This window comes from Delphinus delphis, chromosome 12 (genome assembly GCF_949987515.2).
Source record: "Delphinus delphis chromosome 12, mDelDel1.2, whole genome shotgun sequence".
Taxonomy (NCBI): Eukaryota; Metazoa; Chordata; class Mammalia; order Artiodactyla; family Delphinidae; genus Delphinus; species Delphinus delphis.
In genome coordinates, this window is record NC_082694.2 from 44869935 (window position 1) to 44892917 (window position 22983).

Consider the following 22983-nt stretch of genomic DNA (forward strand, 5'->3'; position numbering starts at 1 on the left):
AAAAAAACTGTATTGGAATCCTGCCAACTCTCATTTTTACAACAAAAGTCCCAATAAAGTACTTATTGACTCCAAATTGCCTCCAAGCCTCGCGTCTGTGTACAGAGTGCTGTAGAGTAACCTCCAGGTACTGCAGTTACCCCTAGGGTCAGGCCTTCTGATCTCTGCAAGCCCACCCTTCATGAAATTGTTCAAAAGCTGTTTTTTCCGTCAGCCTCTTTGAGACTGAATCCCCAAAGCACAAATCTGTAGTAGTAGTTTTTGGTCGTTTAGGAAGAGTCAGTAGCAACACATCGTAGTTAAGCAGGCATGCACACATCTATACAATTTGGATGCAGGTGTGGTGTGTGCGTCCACGAGCAGGCGCACATGTGCACAGGATCACCTTGGCCGATATGAACAGAGGAGTTTTCTGTACTCCTAAGGTTCTGTGATACTGCATCAACTCTCATGAAATATTCAGACTTGCTGATATCCTCTTAATGTGTGCACATAGTTTTCTGTTAATAATTTTAGTGTAATGAGGGCTCATGAAGCAACAGATCACAGTTCTTACTGATCAAAGCGTCCTTCTATCCTGCCTATGTAAGATTATGGAAAGGCAAATGGCAAAAATCATTACACAGGAGAAGGGCCTGCAATTTGAAGCGATTATAATCAAAGTCTTGTTAACACTCTACAAGAGCCTGCATTTCTGACTCATCAAACGTAAAAAGTTTACAAAAAATTAACAAGAGACTAGGACTTGAGTCAGAGTCACATGGCATTTATCATTTCCTGGAGAAGGACAAAGTTTGCTATCATCCCTAAACACAGTTTGCATCTCACTGTGTACACAGAAACCACTGGGAAAAGAGGCCAAAAACTCACCTTGGTAACCACAGGAAGGCAGCCTGCTAACTCCTCAGGAGCCCACACACACTCTCGGAGGCCTATGGGACCTTAGAATACCTAACCATCCCGTCCCTCGTCCCTCCTTTTTCAAATGAAAGTGAAGCTGAGAGAGGCTGCATGATTTCTCTAAAGTCTCAACCAGCCAAGCCCAGCAGCACCTCGATAGATCTCCTGACTGCAAAAACAATACTGACAACAGCCTCCCAGCTGAAGCCCTTCTGTCAATGCCGTGAAAAGCTTTGGGACCTAAAAAAAGTTTTCCCTAGAATATAATGCCCATCTTTAATGCCTGGCTTTTCTCTAACAGTAGAAGAGCAATGCAATAGTAGGCACGTTAAATAAAGTGCCCAGGTATCCCAGGATACCTTCACTTATTTAATTTCATCCTTCCTTAAATATAAACATACCCCTTTTCTAAAAATGTTTTTCAAGTTGTTTCTACAATCTACCAACAGTCATATCTAGGATATCTTTTATACCTCCATGCCTTATAAGGTAATTCATACCACCATAACTTTTTAGTATACTATTTAACACAGATTGTTTGACCTTTTTTAAAAATAAGTCACATAGGCCTCCCTTTTCAAACTGGTCACGTTTCTCTTGAGCGTGACAATCAGAAGAAAGAACTCTGTAAAATATCTGATTCTTGATTCAGCTGTCCTGTTAAACATAGGTAACGTTTGGCTCTATGAGAAAAGGTTTTAAAATAAGCTCAATCACCACTGATGTCATAAAATGAGTATTCATTACTTAAAAAAAAAAAAACTCTAAAAACTTTGCTCTAATTTCTGTTCCTCCAGCAGTTCTAATCTTCTAAGTTTATGCAAGGTATCTCAGAGTCTTACTCATAATTCTCTGATATGGAGTAACTGTAGGAAGAGGTACAAGATTTTTTTTTCATGAATTAAAAGGCATTCAGATACCTACAAATACTTAGGCGAAGGAGGGCAATTTACAAGAGAGTTGGAGAAGATAGGTCAAAGATAGGCATCAGAGGCTTTCAATTACCGCCCTGGAACGCAGGGGCCTCTGATTTATATTACTACTGAAGTAGGAAGGCTGGGGCAAATAACAACCTAATTCAGAAAATCTCAGACTGAAATCTGTGAAATGGGGGCTAATGCCCCCTACTGAAGACTGCTCTTAATATTTAAGTAATATTTTTATAATCTTCCCCAAGATGAAAATGATACACAAATTTTAAGTATTACAAATAATCCCCCTGAAAATCTAGCAATATTTCTTCTTTATTATCCCTTGATACCAAACTACAGCTGTCTCAACAAGAAGGAAAGAGCACCAAACCTAATAACCCCCATGAAGGATCAACCCTCTCCCAGCAAGTGCTGGCCTACTCGACTTGGTTGTTCTACACTGAGCTCGCCCCGCCCCCTCCAAGCAACACAGGTCTCTCACTCCCATCTCCATCACTCCCTCCCTCCAATCTTGGTTATTTGCAGGGAAAAAAACAAATAAATTTCTCAACCTCCACTCCAAGAAAAGTTTTTAAATGTTTTTATGGAACTTTTCCCCTAAATCATTCTCTCAATGAATGTTTAGGGTTCTGATCATTTTAATGTGCACTGAGTACAAACCCCAAACAGGAAAATGCAGCAAGAGAAGATGCAAATGCGAAGAACATATTAGGGTTTTTTTTTTAGTTAAAAAGGAGGCTTTTCCGATGCTTTTCCTACTCCCCAGAAGGCGGCGTGGAATCACAAATGCCCGCTAAACACCACAGCAACAAAGCCACAGGTTGGCACTATCTTTAGGCCATCAGACAGGCATCCTTTGAATGTTCTTGCTTTCCCACCTTGACTTCTGATCTTCCGACCATGTATTAATGTAGCATTTCTTAATATGGAAGGCCTCCTTGCAGGAGGAGAGAGGAGACCTCTCTTCAGAAGATTTATCTTCCTAGTGCAATGTTATAATTAGCACCTCCCACGCATGCCTACCTTGTGCAGACGCTGAGCTAGGCAGCTTCCACATTAAAGTTCCCGCAACAATCCCACAGGGAGGATATTATGATTCTCATCCTATAGAAGTGACTTTGCCCCACTACCTTACAGCTAGTAAGTAGCAGAGCAGGGATTTAATCTCAGACCCCAGGCCTCGAAAGCCACTCTTCCTTTCTCAGCATCAGCCCTGTGACGGATGGTCCTGGATGCCTGAATCCAAGCCTAGGAACAGCCGGGTGCTCAGGTCCTAGGAGGACCCGCACATGGGCATGTGGAGAGGCAGACGAGCGAGCTCGGGGCCCATGTGTTTTCCAAAGGCTGGGGAGAATATAGGCAAATACAAGCTAAGGAAAACGTGGTATAATCCTGAAAACTAGAGGCCACGTGATAGAGCAAAAACAAAAACAAAATACTGAACAGTGGCCTGCCTTGCACATTTGTGACCAAAATACCCCATACAGCTCTCAAGACACCCCAAGCATCTGGAACCCAGAAGAAAAAACGTAGCATGAGGTTTCATATAACCAAAACCAAATTCATGCTCCTCCCGCCTTCCTTTCCCATCCCCTCCACAGCCCACTGGAGAGCAAGTCCTAGGGATTCTGATTAACGGCTTAAGTCTTTGCTCTCTCAAACCCTTGGCGACCGCCCCAGTTTCAGGGCCTCCTACTCATCTCCTCCAGACAAACAGGACAGTCTCCCCAAATGGCTTCCCTCTATCTAGCTTTCCTCCTAGGCCTTCCTCCATGGTGTCCCCAGAGGGCTCCTGCTGACACCCAAGTGCCATCCTACCAAAGGGTTCTGAGGTTAAGTCACCAGAAGGCTCAGAACCCCTGGGGGTAGAAATCCAGGTGAGGCCACTCTGTTTCATCCAGAGTGGCTCCAAGTTTGCCATTTTACATATTGAGGTAGCAAATACAAGTCTACTTAAAAATAAAAATTCTCGCAAACTCAATGTTGAAAACCACAGGCTAAATTTAAGGATAAAGACAGCTCCTTGGCAGGGCATTTGAGGCCCTCCTCGCGCACTTCTAGGGTTCTCCCTCTAGTTCCTTCTGCACTTCCGTATGGCTGCCCAAGACAGCCGGGTACTGTCGTGCCATTCCGGGCACCACCTGTTCAGCCTGTAACTCCCTTCCATCTACTGACATTGCCTCTCCTCTGCGAGAACTGAAAATCTTTTCTGCTGGCCACAAGCTTGTTTTCACTTCATAACCTATCTCTACACAGTTGACCCTTGAACAACGTGGATTTGAACTGTGCAGGTCCACTTCTATGTGTATTTTTTTCAACAGTAGATACTACACTACAGTGTTACATGATCCACGGTTGGTTGAATCTAGCAGATGCAAAACCACACATACAGAGGAACCATGATACAGAGGGCTAACTGCCAAGTTATACAGTACTCGGATTTCTCACTGACACAGAGGGTCGGCATCACTAACCCCCACATTGTTCAAGGGTCAACTGCATTTCTAATGTTAATCACAGTGCCTGGTACATAGGAGGTGCTCAATAAAGATTTCATTTATTCATTCACTCACTAATGAATGAAACAAAAACATCAAATAATCACTCTAATAATCATGATTCATAAAGCTTAAAAGCAGAGAGACCACTTAGATATTCTTTCAAATGGACCTGTTATCACAGGGTTTTCCAACACTGTTGGTTATAAACTCTAATTAGCGGATCAATACTAGCATTTTAAAAAAATAGAACGAAAAATATCAGAGCATCTCATGAAATACACGTAAACACTACTTTGTGAAATTGAAATGTGGGTGCACACACACACACACACACACATACCCACATACAGACAGTTCCTTACGATGGTTCAACTCGATTTTGCAAAAGCAATACATGTTCAGTAGAAACCATACTTGGAATTGTGAATTTTTATCTTTTCCTGGGCTAGCAATATGCTGTACGATACTGTCTCGTGATGCTGGGCAGCAGCTCTAGTCAACCAGGCGGTCACAGGGGTGAATAACCAATACACTTGGAACCATTCTCATTTTCACTTTTAGTACAGCATAAACAATACATTACATGAGATGGACAACACTTCATTATAAAATAGGCTTTGTTAGATTCAGGCTAATGTAAGTGTTCTGAGCACGTTTAAGGTAGGCAAGGCTAAGCTATGGTGTTCAGTAGGTTAGGTGTATTAAATGCATTTTTTTGGACTTACGACATTTTCAACTTGCTGATGGGTTTATCAGGACATAACCTTATCGTAAGTCAATGAAGATCTGGACATACATTTATGTGTGTACTAGATTGCCAGGTAAATTATATTTCTTACTGATATTTTGCTCAAATTTCTTTCTTTCAAAATCTTAAGTCAGTTATAGATTAGATCAACGTGATTACTCTAAAGTCCTCCATTCAGTTTAAAAAACATAGAAAACTTCATCCTTCATGATAAAATTCAGTTCAGATAATAACGGTGTTGGGTGTGCCAATTGAAATGGCTCCCTGAATGTGAGGGAATCAAAAAGAAAAAAGAAAAACCTACATGTGGGCACACCTGAAGATTACAGCTGATTAAATGCACAAAGAAAGCACAAGCACACCTGTTAATTCAGTGTCAGGGGTTTTGGGTTTCAAATTAGTATCAAGTGCCTTCTCCAGCCTTGCCTCCTCTCCATCCCATAATTCTCAAGGCAGTCTTAAATACCTCTCCATTATTTACAAGCATCCCTACTAATACCAGCCTTCCCTCAAATGCATGGAGACAGCTCCACGGACGGTGCGTTTAGGGGCTCAGGGCAAAAGCAAGAGGTACACACTGATCCTCTGCAGGACGACCAGTTCCAGGTACAAAACTTTGTATTTTCACAGTAGAGACACACAAAGGGCTAAAAGATGTGGTTTGTAAACTTATTTCTCCAACATCAGTATATAACACAGCTTCAGGACTATCAATCCATGGAACTGTCAAACCCACATCCTGGCTAGAGAGAAGGTAAAAACTGACCACGGGCCCAAGCTGGATAAATGACAGGCCGCTAGCCCCATGGATTCAGAAAGTTACTAGATTGTTTCTGTTGTTGTTAGCCACAGAAGAAAAGGCTTAAATTATACATCAGTGAAAACAACCATCATGACAACAGCACTCGAGTCCACTTGGAGCCTAGTCTAGGGGACAGATAAGGGAAACAGATTTGGCTGTTGAAGCAAAATGGAAATATTCTAGGAACCATGTACTACAATAATAGCAATTCCTTCTCTGTCGTGTGTGGCCACCATATTCGCCAAATTCCCTATGTCCTTAAAGTCACAATACAGTATTCCAGGAGGAAAACTGTGGCCAGCATTTACAAATTTGTGATGAACCCTTAAATTATCAAACTCCAACTTCCGGCACCCACTTGAGGCTAATGTGACACACAGGAGAACACAGGCAAACTGTGGGCCCACCCAGGAGTGACTGCCTCTTTAGAGATGCCCGCCCCCATTGAGCACCTCTAGTATCCCAGAAACATGGAAGGCAAAGAGACAAGGAGAGAAGAGGTCCAGAAACACTGCAGTGACATGAAAGAGGAGAAGACAAATCAAGAAATCTTTAGCTTTAGCTCTTCTGGCCAAAAAGCAATAAAACCCTAGGGGCAGACATGTGCAGCACAAAAGGGGGCAGGTGCCACCCTGAGAGCATCGTGGAAGGATGTCTGATCCACTGTAGAATGGTTTGTACCAGCTTCCAAACAATGCCCCAAACTTCCAAAAGCCTCTCTTCAGGTGACAATGCAGTACGGAGATCGGCTCCTGCCAAGAACGAAAATCTAAGACAGTCCCCTCTTTGGTGGGGAAAAGACTAAACTCCAGATTCTAACAATCAACTGGTCCTGCTACTGTTTATAATAATTTTACATGGAAAATATCCCAAAAGATATACATCAAACTTTTAAAAGGAATTATCTTTAGGGATGGAGACAGGTTTGGGGAAGGGGAAACATTCACTGTCTACTTCCGTAGTGTTCGGACTTTTCTTTCTTTCTTTCTTTCTTTCTTTTTTTTTAACAATGCATGCATTGTAACATACAATATACAATGCAAGGCATTATTTTATAATATATTTTAATGTAAAATTCTTAAATACGTAGAACTAATTTTTCAATGGTATTACAGAAATTAGGGAGAAATTTTCCCCAAATGAAGTGATACTTAGTAGTTCTGATCATGAATCAGTTCTTCAGTCTGACAAGTAAAAGTACATAATCGCATTCTGACTTATGTGAGGAATGCCGAAAGAAAACGTTACTCGTTGCCACTGGCTTTGAGGAGTTTAGCAGTCAGCCAGAGAGACAAAGTATGGATACATCCACCTTGAGCACACACACAAAATCAATAAGGCTCAGGCTGGAGCCAGTGGAGAGGGCTTGGGTTTGCTGAAGACTTACAGGGTGATCCAAACGGTAACATGCAAGGCAGGGAGGGTCCAGGGACCTGGCAAATGGCCCAGCATCTCCCTGACTTCAGTCCTTCCTTATGATGCCTACGGACACAATGATGTGGCTGATAAAGCAATTTCACATGCATGTTCAAGAAATCAAAGGAGTCTGCAGAAATTTAAACCTATGTGACAAAATTTTTATCAGCCTCACCCAGTAACATGTGCCCATCACCCAATTATGTCACTACCTTAGGGTTCTGAAAATTCACAGGTGTGCAAGAAAGAGATTAAAACTTCCCTTGAAAATTACCTAATGAGACTCTAGAAGAGATAAGAATTGTGGAAAATGGACATCTCTAACAACCAGAAAATGAAGAGACCAAGATTCAGGTTTGGGGGAAGTGTCACAACACTTTTGTGTAATACTGTCGCATGCACTGACTGTTTTATACATACAGTCTATTTTCCCGAAATAGATTACATGTCGGTAGGAACATGCTAATACTGTACTTACGTCACTCTACTGCTAAAATATCTGGAATGACATTCTATTACTGGGCACCTGTCATACTCTAAGAATGTGCTGGTCCTTGAGGCCCCAGAAGAAAGAATGGGATAGACTGTTTCCAAGTCACTAAATCACCAAGCAAATTCACAAATTAACTTAGGTACAGACTGAACAGCTTATTCTAATAAGACATTTTCTAAAGACTGACACGCTAATGTTCATTTCTCTTTGTTTACTTCTTCCAAGATCTTAAAGGAAGCTGTAAGGTTATTGGTTGCCTTGTTTTAAGGAAGCTATTAGTCAGTGGTGATGGTCAGCTTGCCATTTTTATAAAAAGTGTTCCCTCTGAATCAAGGACATCTATCTGAAAACATGCCATGAACATTTACTGTTATGTACTGCCGTCTGCCCAACACCCACTCCCTTTTCCAGGAGGACCTCCATGCGGTTCCAGGGAGAGCTACTGTGTTCTTACGTGCCTCTACACCCTACACCACAGTGCACCGGTTCAGGAGTCACCCCGTGACCAAAGCCCCATAAATTACATCCTCCTTAGCAAACAGCCCCAACGTTTCCAACTGGAACTAGAAAAATGGGACAAGTGGTGAATAGCAAAGTCCAGGGGCACATGGCAACCACACCTCCTGCTACCTGGAAGACCACCTGCAGGGGCAGAGACAGAAGCTAAAATCAAGAGATTGAGAGACGGAAAGCCTTAATTTCTGTTGTTCCGGAGCCTGTCTGCACTTTGCCTTTCCTTCAGACTGGCTGCTTAGCTCTTCCCTTGATCACACAAGATATACCAATATCTTTCCCCCAAAGGCCTAATATAAAATACCTTCCCCCACCACACCACAATGCTGCATTAGAAATGCCAACCATAGCCTCCAACTGCCAGCCAAATCCCCTCTAATCCGTGGATGAATGCAGCCAGTATGTTTTAGACATATGACTTCCTGCTCTTCACCAATGTTCTGGGTAACTCTTTTAAAGGTAATCATTCGTAAGTAACCAGTGGGTCATGACCTGGTATAAAAATATTATCCGGGGTCTTCCCTGGCGGCGCAGTGGTTGAGAGTCCGCCTGCCGATGCAGGGGACGCGGGTTCGTGCCCCGGTCAGGGAAGATCCCACATGCCGCGGAGCGGCTGGGCCCGTGAGCCATGGCCGCTGAGCCTGCGCGTCCGGAGGCTGTGCTCTGCAACGGGAGAGGCCACAGCAGTGAGAGGCCCGCATACCGCAAAAAAAAAAAAAAAAAAAAAATTATCCGGGCCAATCAGAGCCCCAACTCCATACTCAACCTCACAGAGATCTGAACCAGAGAAGGCCAGGATTTTGAGTCGTTTAGCAGTGACGTCAGAAAAGAAAGATGGGCAGGAGGTCGAGTTGGAACCATAACATACCAAAGCCATCAGTGAGCTGAGTTATGATGAGCAGATACCAGCACTATGCAGGGGGCTCCCATCCACGAGGTACCCGCCCTACCTGAAAGATGAAGATCACCTCCAGCCCTACAGCAGCCTCCGTCACTAATGGATTCCTGGGGCTCATGCACCTGAAACTTTGCAGTAACCTCCCCACCCCCACTCCACCACACACTATCTTTATTCAGACACTCAAGTGAATCCCTGTTCCTGAAAACCAGAAAGGACTAACCCCAAATAACTGTGAATGCAGAATTCTTTCCAGAGAAGCCAATCAGCAGACACAAACCACCTTGTTACCTTCTTACCCAGAACCCTCCCACTGGGTTACTATTTATGTGATCGTGTCAAAACTACCGACAAATACGCAGTTTAATAATCAAAGCCACCTTCTTTAATCAACTTGGTGTCAAACATCAAAACATAATTTAAGAAACTATTTAACATCTACCCAGCATCAATTTTCTCTACAAATTAGAAAATTAAATTGAATGTTACTGCCGCAGATGGTGGTTAAATAAAAACCTTAGCTATATGAATTGCCATTGTTAATATAAAACCTACTTCATGACACTTTTAGCTTGCTCTCATTGTGGGACATTGTTTTTAAAGGGGACAGGACTTTATAAATGCCCTGTATGTAAATGATGTATTTTCTTTTTACCTTCTTATATTTTCTTCTTTACCTGCTCACAGGTCCACTTTGATAGAAAACTGGCAAAAGAGTTAAACGGTAGAAGTGAATTTAACAGATGGAACAAAGACGACCATATGAGATGACCGAACACCCGCCAGGAGGCTTATCTGATGACCACATCCAGGTAAATGAAGAAGTACTTAACTCTACAGTACTTTCAGATGCCTACGAGGTATTTGCCATCTATTCCCAGGCAACTGCCGGCTAAAATCATAGTATTATCCTGTCAGTAACTTTCATAGAATTTTTTCTGTTCTTCCTCACTAATCTACCACTATTACTCACATAAGAGAACAGAGGGAAAAAATCAGAGAGGTACTGATAACATGCTATACAACACGGATGAACCTTGAAAATGTTTTGCTAAGTAAAAGAAACCAGTCACAAACGGCCACATGTTGTATGATTCCATTTAGATAAAATGTCCAGAATAGACAAATCCACAGTCAGAAACTAGATCAGTGGCTGCCTGGAGCTGGGGAGGAGTGAAAACGGGAAGCGACTGCTAATATGTATGCGACTTCTCTGGGGGGTGATAAAAATGTTCTGGGATTAGTGGTGATAGTTACACAACTCTGTGAGTACATTAAAAACCACTGAATTGTACACTTCTCAGGGGTGAATTTTATGGTATGTAAATAATATCTCAAGAAAGCTGATATTTAAAAGACAGACAGATGGCGGCGGGTGGAGGGTACACATATGCAGAGAGGGCCAGGAAAAGTAGAAGAGAGGAGAAAAATCATGAATTTTTCCTCTTTTGCTTACCTAGGCAGTCTCCAACAAAAGACAGGTCACATTCCCTAAGTTCAATCACAAATCAAGCATAAAGTATATGGGATTTTCCCCTAGAAATGGTGACTGGAGCTCCTCAAAAGTCAGGGACTGACTTAAGGAAAATATTCTGGTGGGGTGAGAAGTTAAGACAAAGGCTAAGGTGCAGTAAGAGATGAGTAAAGGAATGAGGATTGAGAAGTTCTCTGACCTAAGGAATGAAACTTGAAAGAGACTGAAGGGCAGGAATGGGGGCTGGGTTAGGAAGAGGAATGGTGTGTGGTTAAGAGGTTTGATGAAGGAGAGGAATAGTAGGCTGTTTCTCCCAGCCAGGATCATTCATCTCAGCTGCTATGGAGTTTCAGCCATTGCTGAGATGAGAAGAAAATCTGAAGAATATAAGGCACAGGAGCGGAAATCCAAGCTGATTTCAAAAGTCAGGAGGGCGTCATCTACAGCAGTAAGAAGAAAGAGAGGGGAGGGAAATCTGAGGAAGCTCTACCCAAAAGAGAAAGAAAAGATTCCTGCAGTCCTACAGTCAGGAAACTACTGAAGCCTTATGTATACAGAAAATAAATTGAGGGTATAATCCAGGACTACTTGTAATGACCTAAACAGACCTTCTCTTCACTAGCCTGCATGAACCTCTTTGATATGAAATGCTCCTTCAGATTCAGATTTCACAACTAATGGGTGGTGTATTTAGTGGCACTAGGGACCATGCCTGTTCTCACAAATAATCCCAAATAATGCATAATTTAGGCAAACAGCCTCAAGAGTAGATGGGGGAAAAGATGGGGTAGCTATTGAATCTGTTAATCCTAACTATAAAAATCCACTCCATCATGCAAGAAGCCTTTCCCTTGGGGCATAAAAGTGTTCCATCTGAACAGGGTGATGAGTATGCACATAAGAAAAGCTCTAGCTTAAAATTTTCAAGGAACGAATCCAAGCTCAAGGTGGTGTCTCATCTTGAGAAGCCAAAAGCACTTTCTGTTTTAGTGAAAGGCCTCCTCTGTTTTGCTGCAGTGGAAACGGAAGCAGCCACGCCAAGGTTCAGGCTCCACGCTCTCTCTCTCCAAGTTCCAATGTTCTTTACATTCCTTGACCCGTCCTCTTAAAATGACTTTGTTTTTTCCCTCTTGCGATCAATCCTTCTCTAAATTACTGCAGCACTACTTTCTTGCCACTTGCACACAAGTTTAGTTCGTGTTTCATGTAAATAGGTTTTATCTTCCTAATTAGATCATTCCAGACCATGTTTTATAGATCTCTTTGCATGTTCAATAGCAAGGTGGCACCATACTTCCACTAGAAGGAAGTAAAATATTTTACATCTATTTGTTTGTTTGTGTATTCAGTCTTGGCAGGGGGGATTGATTGTGAATTAACAGTCGTATTCTGGGAAGTTTCTAAGTAAAACCACCGTAGCACAGGGGATCTTAAAAAATATGAAGCCAATATCTAAACCACCTAATTAAAAATTCATGATTTTAGGTAGAAAGGACAATAAGACATCTCTCAAAAAAGGTAAGCTAAAACAGCTTTTACAGTACCATATATGCACAGGTCTATCTATTTGGGGATTAAGTAAATAATTTAAGTATATAACCTTAATGACAGCTTGAAATTTGCAGTCAACTGGCAGAAAGTAGACGGCAAGTTCTGCTTTAATTCTCAGCGTATGGAATCCAAGTCTTTTCCTCCTGAGAAAACCCTGTGCCTGAATTTTTTTATCTATAACTTTTGAAGAGTCCCCACTAATTTTAATTAGCACTAGAGAGCTAATTTAGGCCCCCAAGAAATGTTCTGCCCTCCTGGAGACTACAAATTAAAAGGCCCAAACAACTCTAGGGGCTGGGGTTAGATGGGGGAACCTCCATCACCTCCTGCAGGAAGACGCACCCAGACAGGGGCTATAATGAGGGCAGGGATTACAGCAAGAATGTGTTCCTCCTGCCACGAGACAGCTCTCTACTCAGTTCAGGCAGAACATTAAGCCTTCTTAGGTGCTGAGATATCAAAACATAACTGTGACCTACTTACTGGAGGGAAAGGGCAGACTAATATTTTAAAGGAGAGATGAAAAGTTGATTTTCACTTTGGTGAGAACACTCAAGGATAATAAGATTTGAATATTAAGTGAGAACACTTTAGACCATGTCACAGGAAAGTGTTTCTCAAAGAGTACTGTATGCATTAAAAATGCAGATTACTGTGCTCCCTCCCACTGAAGTGAATCTCAATTTTTTGGAGGGAGCGTGGACACCCTGGAATATGCATGTTTACACAAGTCTGCTATTGAGTCTTCTGCATCCAAAAATAGTGTTCGAGCTCAAGAACAACGCCAAAGTTTTCAGCGGAAACAGCAGTGTGGAGGACCTTTGTTGCTACTTTGCATCCATTTAATAAAAGTTTAGAAGTGAAAGGCACACACACATATATAAAGAGTGATTCTTTTAAAAATAATGATTCGGGCTTCCCTGGTGGCGCAGTGGTTGAGAGTCCGCCTGCCAATGAAGGGAACGCAGGTTCGTGCCCTGGTCTGGGAGGATCCCACATGCCGCAGAGCGTCTAGGCCCATGAGCCATGGCCACTGAGCCTGCGCGTCCGGAGCCTGTGCTCCGCAACGGGAGAGGCCACAACAGTGAGAGGCCCGCGTACCGCAAAAAATAATAATAATAATAATGATTCAATTGATGGGTTATTCCTCATCAGAATTTAAATTCACATTTAGCCAAGTGGCCAACTACTCATGGCTTCACAACTATACTCGAGACCAAATTCGTGATAGGGATTTTAAAGCCCACATTTGTTCAGCAGGATCTATGAAGTTTTCACCAATAAAAGCATCTACGTGAAGGCACTAGAGATGCACTGTCCAAACCCACAGCCACTGGCCAAGTGACCGTGTGAAACATGGGAAATAAAATATATACTGGATTTCAAAGACTTAGTATAAAAAATGTACAGTATCTCATTTATAATAAGTTTTTTACACTGATTACATGTTGATACAATATTTTGGATTGTCTGATTAAGTGAAATATCTTACTTAGAACATTTAAAATCACATGTGTAGTATTATATTTCTTTCAGACAGCACTGATCTGGACATTTAAAGTACATCACTGCTTTAGCTGATTAAATGCTCCACCAAAATTCTTGGTCACGCAAATAAATACTTACGTTTAAAGGGAATCTGGCTTACACATACAGCCACTAATATGTGTTATTTACTCTATCCATGTAATGTAAAAGAAACAATTAGGTGCTTTCACCTCATTTTCCTATGTTTCTCAGCTGTTCTTAATTCCCCATAACCACATAAACTCAAGGTCAATTTCTTTTCCCATGTCCGTACCTTAGCAGAAAGGCTCTCCTGCAAAATTTTATCTCATAAATGCTGATAAGTGACAACTCCCAAAGTAATCTTGTTTTCAATTTCTGTCATTTTTTTAAATGTTCATTCATACACAGGCTTTCTCCTACTACTTCTCTATGCCATTATTTTGGGAGAAAAATTAATCAAAACTTTTGAATGTGATATTAGATGTTAAGATGTTTTTATGTTTTTTTTTTCTTAATTACAAAACTGTTCATATTTATTTCAGGAAAAAGTTCAAATACAAATAAGAAATAAGTTACTCAGAAAGAAACATGGAATATTTTGGTACATAGCCTCCTAATTTTTTAAATTCACTATTTATGAGTGTTGATATAAAGATATTAATTTTAATTACTTTACCAATATTTTCAAGCTAAATGTTGCACTTTTAAAAAGACTACTTTTCCTACTTCCCCTAATTTGTGTTGATTCCACAAAATATAACCCTAAACCATAAACACCCATCACTTGTAAAAAGAAAATGTTTAGCTTTTACCTTTCTTTAAAAGATTAAAGGGTTTCTTTAATATGTAAGTTTCAGGTTTACAGCAATAGAATTCCTCATCTGTATACACTATGAAGTGATCACCAGCACAATTCTACTTACCATCCATTCACCATACAGTCGACCCCCCTTCACCTCTTTCACCCATACCCACCCCGCTTTCCCTGCGGTAACCACTAATACGATCTCTGTATCTGTGAGTTTGGTTTCGGTTTGTTTGTTCATTTGTTTTGTTTCTAGATGAAATGGCCTCAGACACCCAAGGAAGTAGATCAGATGACCATCGATACTCTACACCAGTCTCAAAATGGGATTCCCCAGACCAGCCACATCAGCATCACCTGGGAACCTGTCAGAAATGTAAATTATCAAGTACCATCTCAGACTTAACTGAATCAGAAACTCTGGCGGTGGGCCCACGATCTGTGCTGTGATTCTGAAGACCACTCAAATTCTAAAACCACAGTTCTAGACGGTGCTGGTCTGATCTGTTACTCCCGCTATCAGCTTATAAGGCTTCTTAGAGAGCTCAGAGACTTTTCTGTCCCACAGAGCTGGGAAGTCAGATAATAAAGCAAGATAATTTCTTCCATGAACAGGTGGTTTTCCTGGTATCTTCTGGATTCACTAAAAGCAATTCTTTTTTTGTTTTTCTTTTCTTTTCCCCCCCCCCCCCCACATTATTTATCCTGGAGGCAGCATGTTTTCTTTTCAGTAACTTCTCGTGGTTACTCACGGCTTCCTCAAGCCACAGGATGCATTTCTGAGCCTTCTGAAGATCTTTTTAACATGTCTGCATTACCCATCATCAATTCTCTACACCAGTGAGCTTTGAACCATTTTGCATTTTACTGAATAGCAAAAAAATAGTAGCATATACACTTTGGAGTCAGTCTGCCTTCAGTCACTTATCAGTGGTGTGACCTTGGGCAAGCTACTTAATCTCTTTGTGCCTCAGCTGCCTCATCTATACATTGTAGATAACAATCTCTCTCATAGTTGTTATGGGATTAACTGTTAATATATGCAATGCATTTAAAACAGTGCCTGACACACTGTAAGTATGCTTACTATTATTAGCATTTGTTCAAGGACCTGGATAACACAGAGGGAAAGACATCTTAGGAAGTGTAGGGACAACTGATTAATCCTAAGGACAGCTGGGGATCGCCTCTGGAACTAGAGAAAAGAACAAAGCAAGGAACTGCTCTGCAGTTTGCGAGTAAAATTCTTAAAAGGGCGATACTACAGCTGACCCTTGAACAACACAGGGGTGAGGGACACCAATCCTCCACACAGTTCAAACCCCCGTTGTTTAAGGGTCAACTGTACCTGGTAGTCTGGAACCAGAAAGTAAATGACTCATGATCAAAGATAACTGGCCACTAATATCATACTGGTCTAACAGCTCCAATGAAACCTCAAGAAAATGAGGTAAGACATTAAAGTACAAATCGATCCACTAGCACGAGACAAGATCATGGTTTCCATAAGGTTCCATGTTAATGAATAAGCTAGAAACTAAAGCTCTAATTCTAGAGTGACTATCTGGTTAATCATTTATGCCCTCGAATCAGGCAAGCTCGAGAAAGACCTACAAATCACCACCACTCAACAAACAAATTATCCTAAGGCAGCTGAACAATTTTTCCATAGCATTTAGTTGCCTGCACCCTCAACATCCATTTCCCTCTTCCTCCTTCCTGTTGTATTCTAAAGTTTCTAGCCAAGCTGTTTGGGTGGGACTGACCCCTCGCCACTCCCAACCCCGCAATTCCCTGCACCCCAAGATGCATTCCGATTAGCTGATGTCAATCAGCATATCCTCTTCTGACTCCAGTGGAGAGAGGGTCTGAGAGAGGCACGTGACCCAAGCACAGTCAAGCCAGTGAGACTGATTCCACGGCCATAGTGGAAGTACAGTACTGGGCAAGCAGAGGTGCTCTTTTCTACTGGATGTCCTTACAAACAGATCTGAGACCCAGGGCAGCCATCCTGGGACTCCAGGGACCCAAGAGCCTACCTGAGAATGAAGTCCACACCAGCAAGGAAAGCCAAAAAGTGGAAAGAAACTGGATCCTGGTCATACCATCTAAGCCCAGGAGCAAATCTGGCTTAAATGCTAAATTTGTCTACTATTCTCTGTCATGTCTCTTTGTCATTTAAACCACTTTGGGCTAGGTTTCCTTTTGCTTACAATCAAGAGAACTCCAAATGACACATGCCTCATAAACAGATTACACTGTAAAGGTAATAAAAAAGTCAGCTATCTTCACAATTAACAGGAAACTCACTTGTTTAAGTCATGACTTTTGTTTACTTGTCATAATTAAAGATATTAGGAAAAAATACATAAACCCACTTTTCTCATTTGGAAATCATTTTATTTGGGGTCTCAAAGTACAGAGGCAAGATTTTGAATAAACTCCACATTGGCCCCTTGGTTTACACATATTCAATACTGCTGAGTTTTCATTGTGACTGAACCCCCTTCCTGATTTTCAGGGCAATTCCACCCCATCTAGGGCCCTGGTAAAAGTGTGCCCTAAGTATTCAACAGCAACAAGGGAGTGAGAAATCATGAAGTAAGGGATGTGTGCCTGTTAACTTTATCAATGGCAGACTTACCTGTTATAGCATTAAATGTGCCCTCACCAGATTAAGCTATTGCTTTTCAGATCCAAAACCTTTGCACGTGAAACTAACTAACCTTGGTCACTCAAAGCAAGTACTGTAACAGGTCAAGTTAATTTATATATCACAGGCCCTAAGTAAACAGGTTAATTTGTATACAGTTGACCCTTGAACAACAAGCGTTTGAACTGTGCAGGTACACTTACACTTACATTGACACATTTATTTTCAATAAATATACAGATGTAGAGTAAATGTATTTTCCCTTCCTTATGATTTTCTTAATAACGTTTTCTTTTCTCCAGCTTACTTTACAGTAAGAATACAGTATATCATATATATAACTTACAAATTATGTGTTAATCGACTCTTTATGTTATGGATAAGGCTTCAGGTCAACAGTGGGCTATTAGTAGCTAAGTTCTGGGGGAGTCAAATACATGGATTTTCGACCGTGCAGCAGGTTGGTGCCCCTAACCCCCATGTTGTTCCAGGGTCAAACTGTATTTTTGTGTCTAAGGTATAGTATACTTCAATATACTGAAATGTAAGATGTGTTAAAAATAAAAGATTTCTGACAAGCCTAGGGCATCTCTTTCTGAACGGCTATAAAAACCACCCTGGGCTCTGAATCATTTGGGCTGTGGGACTGACAGGCCCCCAGATAGGAAACTGGCCACCTTATGAAACAGTCGGCTTGCTCTGGTGGGACGTGTTCACGTAGAGCTGAGCTGATCTTGAGAGGGGGACAGGGTGGATGATTTCAAAGGGACCTGTAAGGCATCCCAGGCCTCTGTGACGGGACATAAGGGCACCCTACCTGCCAGAGCCTTGATGCGGGACCGCTCAAAGAGCCGCGCGGAGCTGTTCTCGTTGTCCCAGTCGTCCACGTCCCAGCGGTTGTTGACATCGCTGTACTGCTGTTGGATCTCGATGTTGTCGTAGTCTGTGGCTACTGTGGTCGTCATCCTGGACCGCCTCAGCTGCTTCTCCACATCAGCTCCTTCTCAGAGGTCTGTGAGAAACAGAAGGGAAACGCTAGTCAGGAGTCTAAGCTGTCGATCCCCACAAAACCTACTGGGGAAAGGTGAGCAGAAGGTAACACAACTCCTACGTGCTGAGAGCAGGTCTCTGGAGTCAATGGAAGCTGGTTGGGAACTTCAGCACTGCCTCGTAACATGTGTGTGACCTTGGCCAAGGCACGTAACACCTCTGAGCCTCCGTTTCCGCAGACATGAAGGAGGGAAGATACTCTACAGGTTGTTGAGAAGACTGAATGAGATGACGGATACCCAACAAAGGGTGGGTTTCTTCCTCCTTTCTAAAGTTTAGACTTTGCAATTTTAAAGTTTTATTAGAGCTGAATGAATACCTACCTTGGGTAGGTATTCTGAACGAACTAATCTGTTTCTATTGTGTGTCACCATAAACTATAATCTCTTAGCTTCTCCTAGAAATTCATATAATGTGATATAAGAGAACTAACAGATCATTTTATCTAAACATATCATTTACATATTAGAAAACTGATGCCTAAGATTAAATGACATAGTAAATATACAGCAGCAAGGACAGTACTAGTGTTTAACAGATACCAAAAAATGACTGAATAATGACTGAAATTATGTATATGACTGTGTTATTACAAATTCTACTACCCACCCCAATACCCACGTCTCAGGGACCCACCAGGGCCACAATGTTTTACAGGGATAAATGGGAAACAAGAACTTCAGCCTCAGCGTTTGGCCCACTGCCGTCTTTATCACAGTGCCCTCAGAGAATTAAGAGAGATACATTTAGCTTTAAATATATAGCTTCTCCCCTCAGTACAGCTATTATTCATTCACGGAACCAAAATGTTCCGGGGACCTAGTACATGCTCAGCACTGTTCCAGATGCTGGGTTAACGGTAAACAAGATAAGGACCTGGCTCTAGTGAAGCTTACATCCTACTAGGAAGAGCTGGACCAAAAAAGCACAAAAGACAAGACAAGATAGTTGAAAAGAAAATAAAATGAAACTGGAGTGATGTGACACAGAGTGAGTAATCAGTCATACTGTCTTATAAACTTCAAAGCTGCTAAGAGACTAGACTTAATCATCCTCACCACAAGAAAGAAATGATAATTATGTGAAATGATAGAGGTGTTAGCTAATGCTACAGTGGTAATCATACTGCAATATATAAACATATCAAATCAACATACCTTACACCTTAAAACTTACAAAGTATTATGTGTCTGTTATATCTTAATTTAAAAGTAAAAGAGAGAAAAGGAATGAATGGCTCTTTTAGAGCTGGTGGTCTGGGAAGGTCTGAGTCGGTATTTAAACTGAGCTCTCAACGGTCCTGTCACACCCAGATCAAGAGGAATGACATTCCAAGCAAAGGAAACTACTCATGGAAAGGCCCTAAGGTGAGAACAGCACGGCTTGTTGGAGGAATGAAGAGCTCAGTGTGGCCCAAGTCTGATAGGCAGGGAGAGATACAAGGAGATGAGGTTGGAAAGGTAGGTGGAGCCAGTCCACAAAGGGCTGTTAACCTAAGTGTGAGGGAAGCCAGAGCAGGATTTTAACCTAATAACTGACATTACTGGATGTATGTTTTTAAAAGATCAATCCTGGTGCTGTGTGAAAAACAGATTCTAGGAGGCAAGGATATGTGCTTAATTCCTACGGGTGTGGTTAACTTCCTGCACATTTTATATACAAGCCTATCTAAGTAAATTAAAAAGAGAGGGAGGAAGAAAGATGCACCCCCCCCCACTTAGTTGTAGGAAGATACCCCAAGGGAAAAGATGTTTGTCATCTCCCCCTCCCATCCCTTCTCCCAGGCCCCATCTTAAGACTCAAAAATTAATTATAAGATTTTGTACCTGGATGCTCGTTTCATGGAAACCTCATTCAGCGTGCCCCAAGAATGCACGCACAGACCAGAGTTAGCAAGCCTAATCACTGGAGCTCATGCACTAATCAAACCAGACACCACCCGGCAACCACAAATGGACCACTCGAGCTCACATTTTTCCCCACACATGGCACCAAACAAAGAAAATAAACAAAGCCACATACGCAGAAAAGAAACATTCCTCTTATCGTGCTTCAAAAGGCAGCTTTTTCTCAAGTTCTAGCACAGAACCATACAAGGCACACGCAACCAGGGGTCCGTGGACAATAAATTAAGCTGAAACAAATGAACTGCACCTCAAGTAGTGTAGTAATTGGGGGCAAAAGCACAGACCTGCCCCCTCTTTTGTCATTAGCTGTTTTCTCACAAGATATCCAAGAATATCCCCAACACATCCTCCGTGTCCCCCTCACAACTGAATCACCATCTGTAACTCAGAGTCACCCACCTCTGCTCAAACAGAAACATCTCGGATGGGAGTAAAATCCTGGATTCCCATCAGGCAGACATTATCAAGGTCAAAAATATAAATCTAGGGGCTTCCCTGGTGGCGCAGTGGTTGGGAGTCCGCCTGCCGATGCAGGGGACACGGGTTCGTGCCCCGGTCTGGGAGGATCCCGCATGCCGCGGAGCGGCTGGGCCCGTGGGCCGTGGCCGCTGAGCCTGCGCGTCCGGAGCCTGTGCTCTGCAGCGGGAGAGGCCACAGCAGTGAGAGGCCCGCACACCGCAAAAAAATAAATAAATAAATAAAAATAAAAATAAATCTATCAAAAAATATATAAATTTATCAGTAGATCAATTTTAACACCTCCATTAGCAACGTACTGAAAAGACTTCATAAAAACACGAAAAAGTTCAGACACCGAAGCCAGTAAATATATTCTACAGAAGGATCTTACAGTTGGCTTTTAGCATTCAGAGTCATAACCCCTCCAAAAAAAAGAAAATCAATATTGTTATGTACCATTTGACCTTGGAGATGGTTAAGTTTTATGACTCTATTAAAACCAAAGACTTCTACGAAATTCAGCCTTGGAGGATGCCATCTCTAGGGGGGAAAAACGTGAGAGTGCTATTAACTCCAAAATGTTTAACCCAACCCAAGGTGAAATCGAAACACCACATACCTCTCTCCAGATTCGTCCTGGCTATTTGGTGCCACCTGCTGACCAATGAGAACAAGCCACACCGAGGCCTCCAGCGCAGCAACCAACCTGTGCTCCAGCTCCGTCACCCGACTCCAGAGTCAGCCCAACTACATCCCATGATTCTCTCCCTACCACTGACTTATCCAAAAATTTCTCGACAAGCAGACATTGAGTCCTTGATTTAAGTGTAAAATAAGTCATTCAGAGAATGTCAGCACATGTTTCCTAAGTATTCTTCTTTAATAACGCCATCGTTCCTCAAAACAAAGGGGTGACTGGGGAGCAAAAGTTCCTACGAGTCTGTATACAAAAGAAATACCGACTACAAGTTACTCTTTTTATTCGACTGTTTCACTCGAGCGTCTAAGAACTTGGATATCAGGGGCATTTTTGTCTTCAACGTTCTCTGTCCTAAGGCAATATCCTCCCCAAACAGTAGAGTTTGCATAATGATAGAATATATATATTTTTTTAATTTTCAGGGATATGTCAAAGCAAAAAAATCCCACATCCCCACCAGGGCCATAGTGGAACGGTGCTTCCAGATATTCAGCGGCAACAACGCAGGAACCTGAAGGTGAAGGAACGGTCGGAGTCAAGGCAAGAGCATGGACGAGAGCGTGGCCATGGCACAGGGATCCCAGAAAGCCCAGCAAGCTACTACCATCATTATCCCCTAACCCACCTCAACAAAGGATGGTGCCAGCTGCGGGGGCAGCTTACATCGCACCTAAAGGTGTCCCCAGGCGGTTATCTATAAAGGGCTAGATTTTCCCAAGGTGCTAGCTATCAGCCATGTGTCCCAAAGGCCAGTGAAGCAATCTGTACTTCGATGGCTGTGGGAAGATTAGGAGGAGACAAGAGAGGAGGGCTGGCCATCTTGGAACTGGGCCTGGTGGTGGGGCTGCCATTAGGAAAGCTTGAGAGAACTACGTAAGGGTGGTGGGAGGTAAGACAATCTCCGCTCCAGAGAAGGGCTCTCACTGTCCCAGCTGGCTCGGTGCGGCCCAAATTCTGACTTGATCACCAGGGCAGGAACCCATTAAATAATCCTTGAGTGAATACAAATCACTAATATCCCAGATGTGATATGAATAATACTCATGTCTTCTGTGGCCAGACATTGGGAAGATGATTAAAACTGCTTCCCTGCTCTTCTCTATCCTAACTCTGTGTGTGTGTGTGTGTGTGTGTGTGTGTGTGTGTGCGCGCGCACGTGCATATAAAAATAAGGAGTACGTAAAAAAGCCAAGCCCCCTCCACAAATTACTCTTCTCTAATCCTCTGCCCTCTCTAATTCCTATGAACTGTAATTCTCCAAAAATAACAAAGACATTCCAAAAGCTTTATCATTTTCTGCTTCATTAAGAAGACAATTTTATTTATTCAAACTGACAGACAAAGACAGAAATAGATGAGGAAGCTATTATCATAGACCCAAAGAGGCAAAGAGGTTCCTCCAGCTCTGGCACATGCTACCACAAGGTCATAACCATTGGGAAAAAAACTGGAGCTTCACCGCTCCCAGCTTTAGGAGTTATTATTGACAGTTCTCTTCATTGACTAAAATTCTGAAAGTCAACACCTGGCCAAGTCCAGGGGGAAAACACTTGATCTGTTTATTTTCCAAGGTACCGTATCTGTTTTCCCTGTCACATGGCTATTAGATCAACACACAGGGTTTTGTTCTTTATAGTTTATCTCCAGGCTTCCTTCCACTGCCCTCTTCCGT

At 42.2% G+C, this 22983-nt stretch overlaps 1 protein-coding gene across 3 annotated transcripts in view; it reads right to left on the minus strand.

The window, feature by feature from the left end:
• SPTBN1 (spectrin beta, non-erythrocytic 1) overlaps positions 1-22983 on the minus strand; it is a 198932-nt gene that overhangs the window by 123798 nt on the left and 52151 nt on the right. For all 3 annotated transcript variants that reach the window (XM_060026609.1, XM_060026610.1, XM_060026611.1), the window contains exon 2: positions 18013-18207. In XM_060026609.1, coding sequence (XP_059882592.1) covers positions 18013-18160 — 148 coding nt within the window. In that variant the 5' untranslated portion in view covers positions 18161-18207. The remainder of the gene's footprint in view (positions 1-18012; positions 18208-22983) is intronic.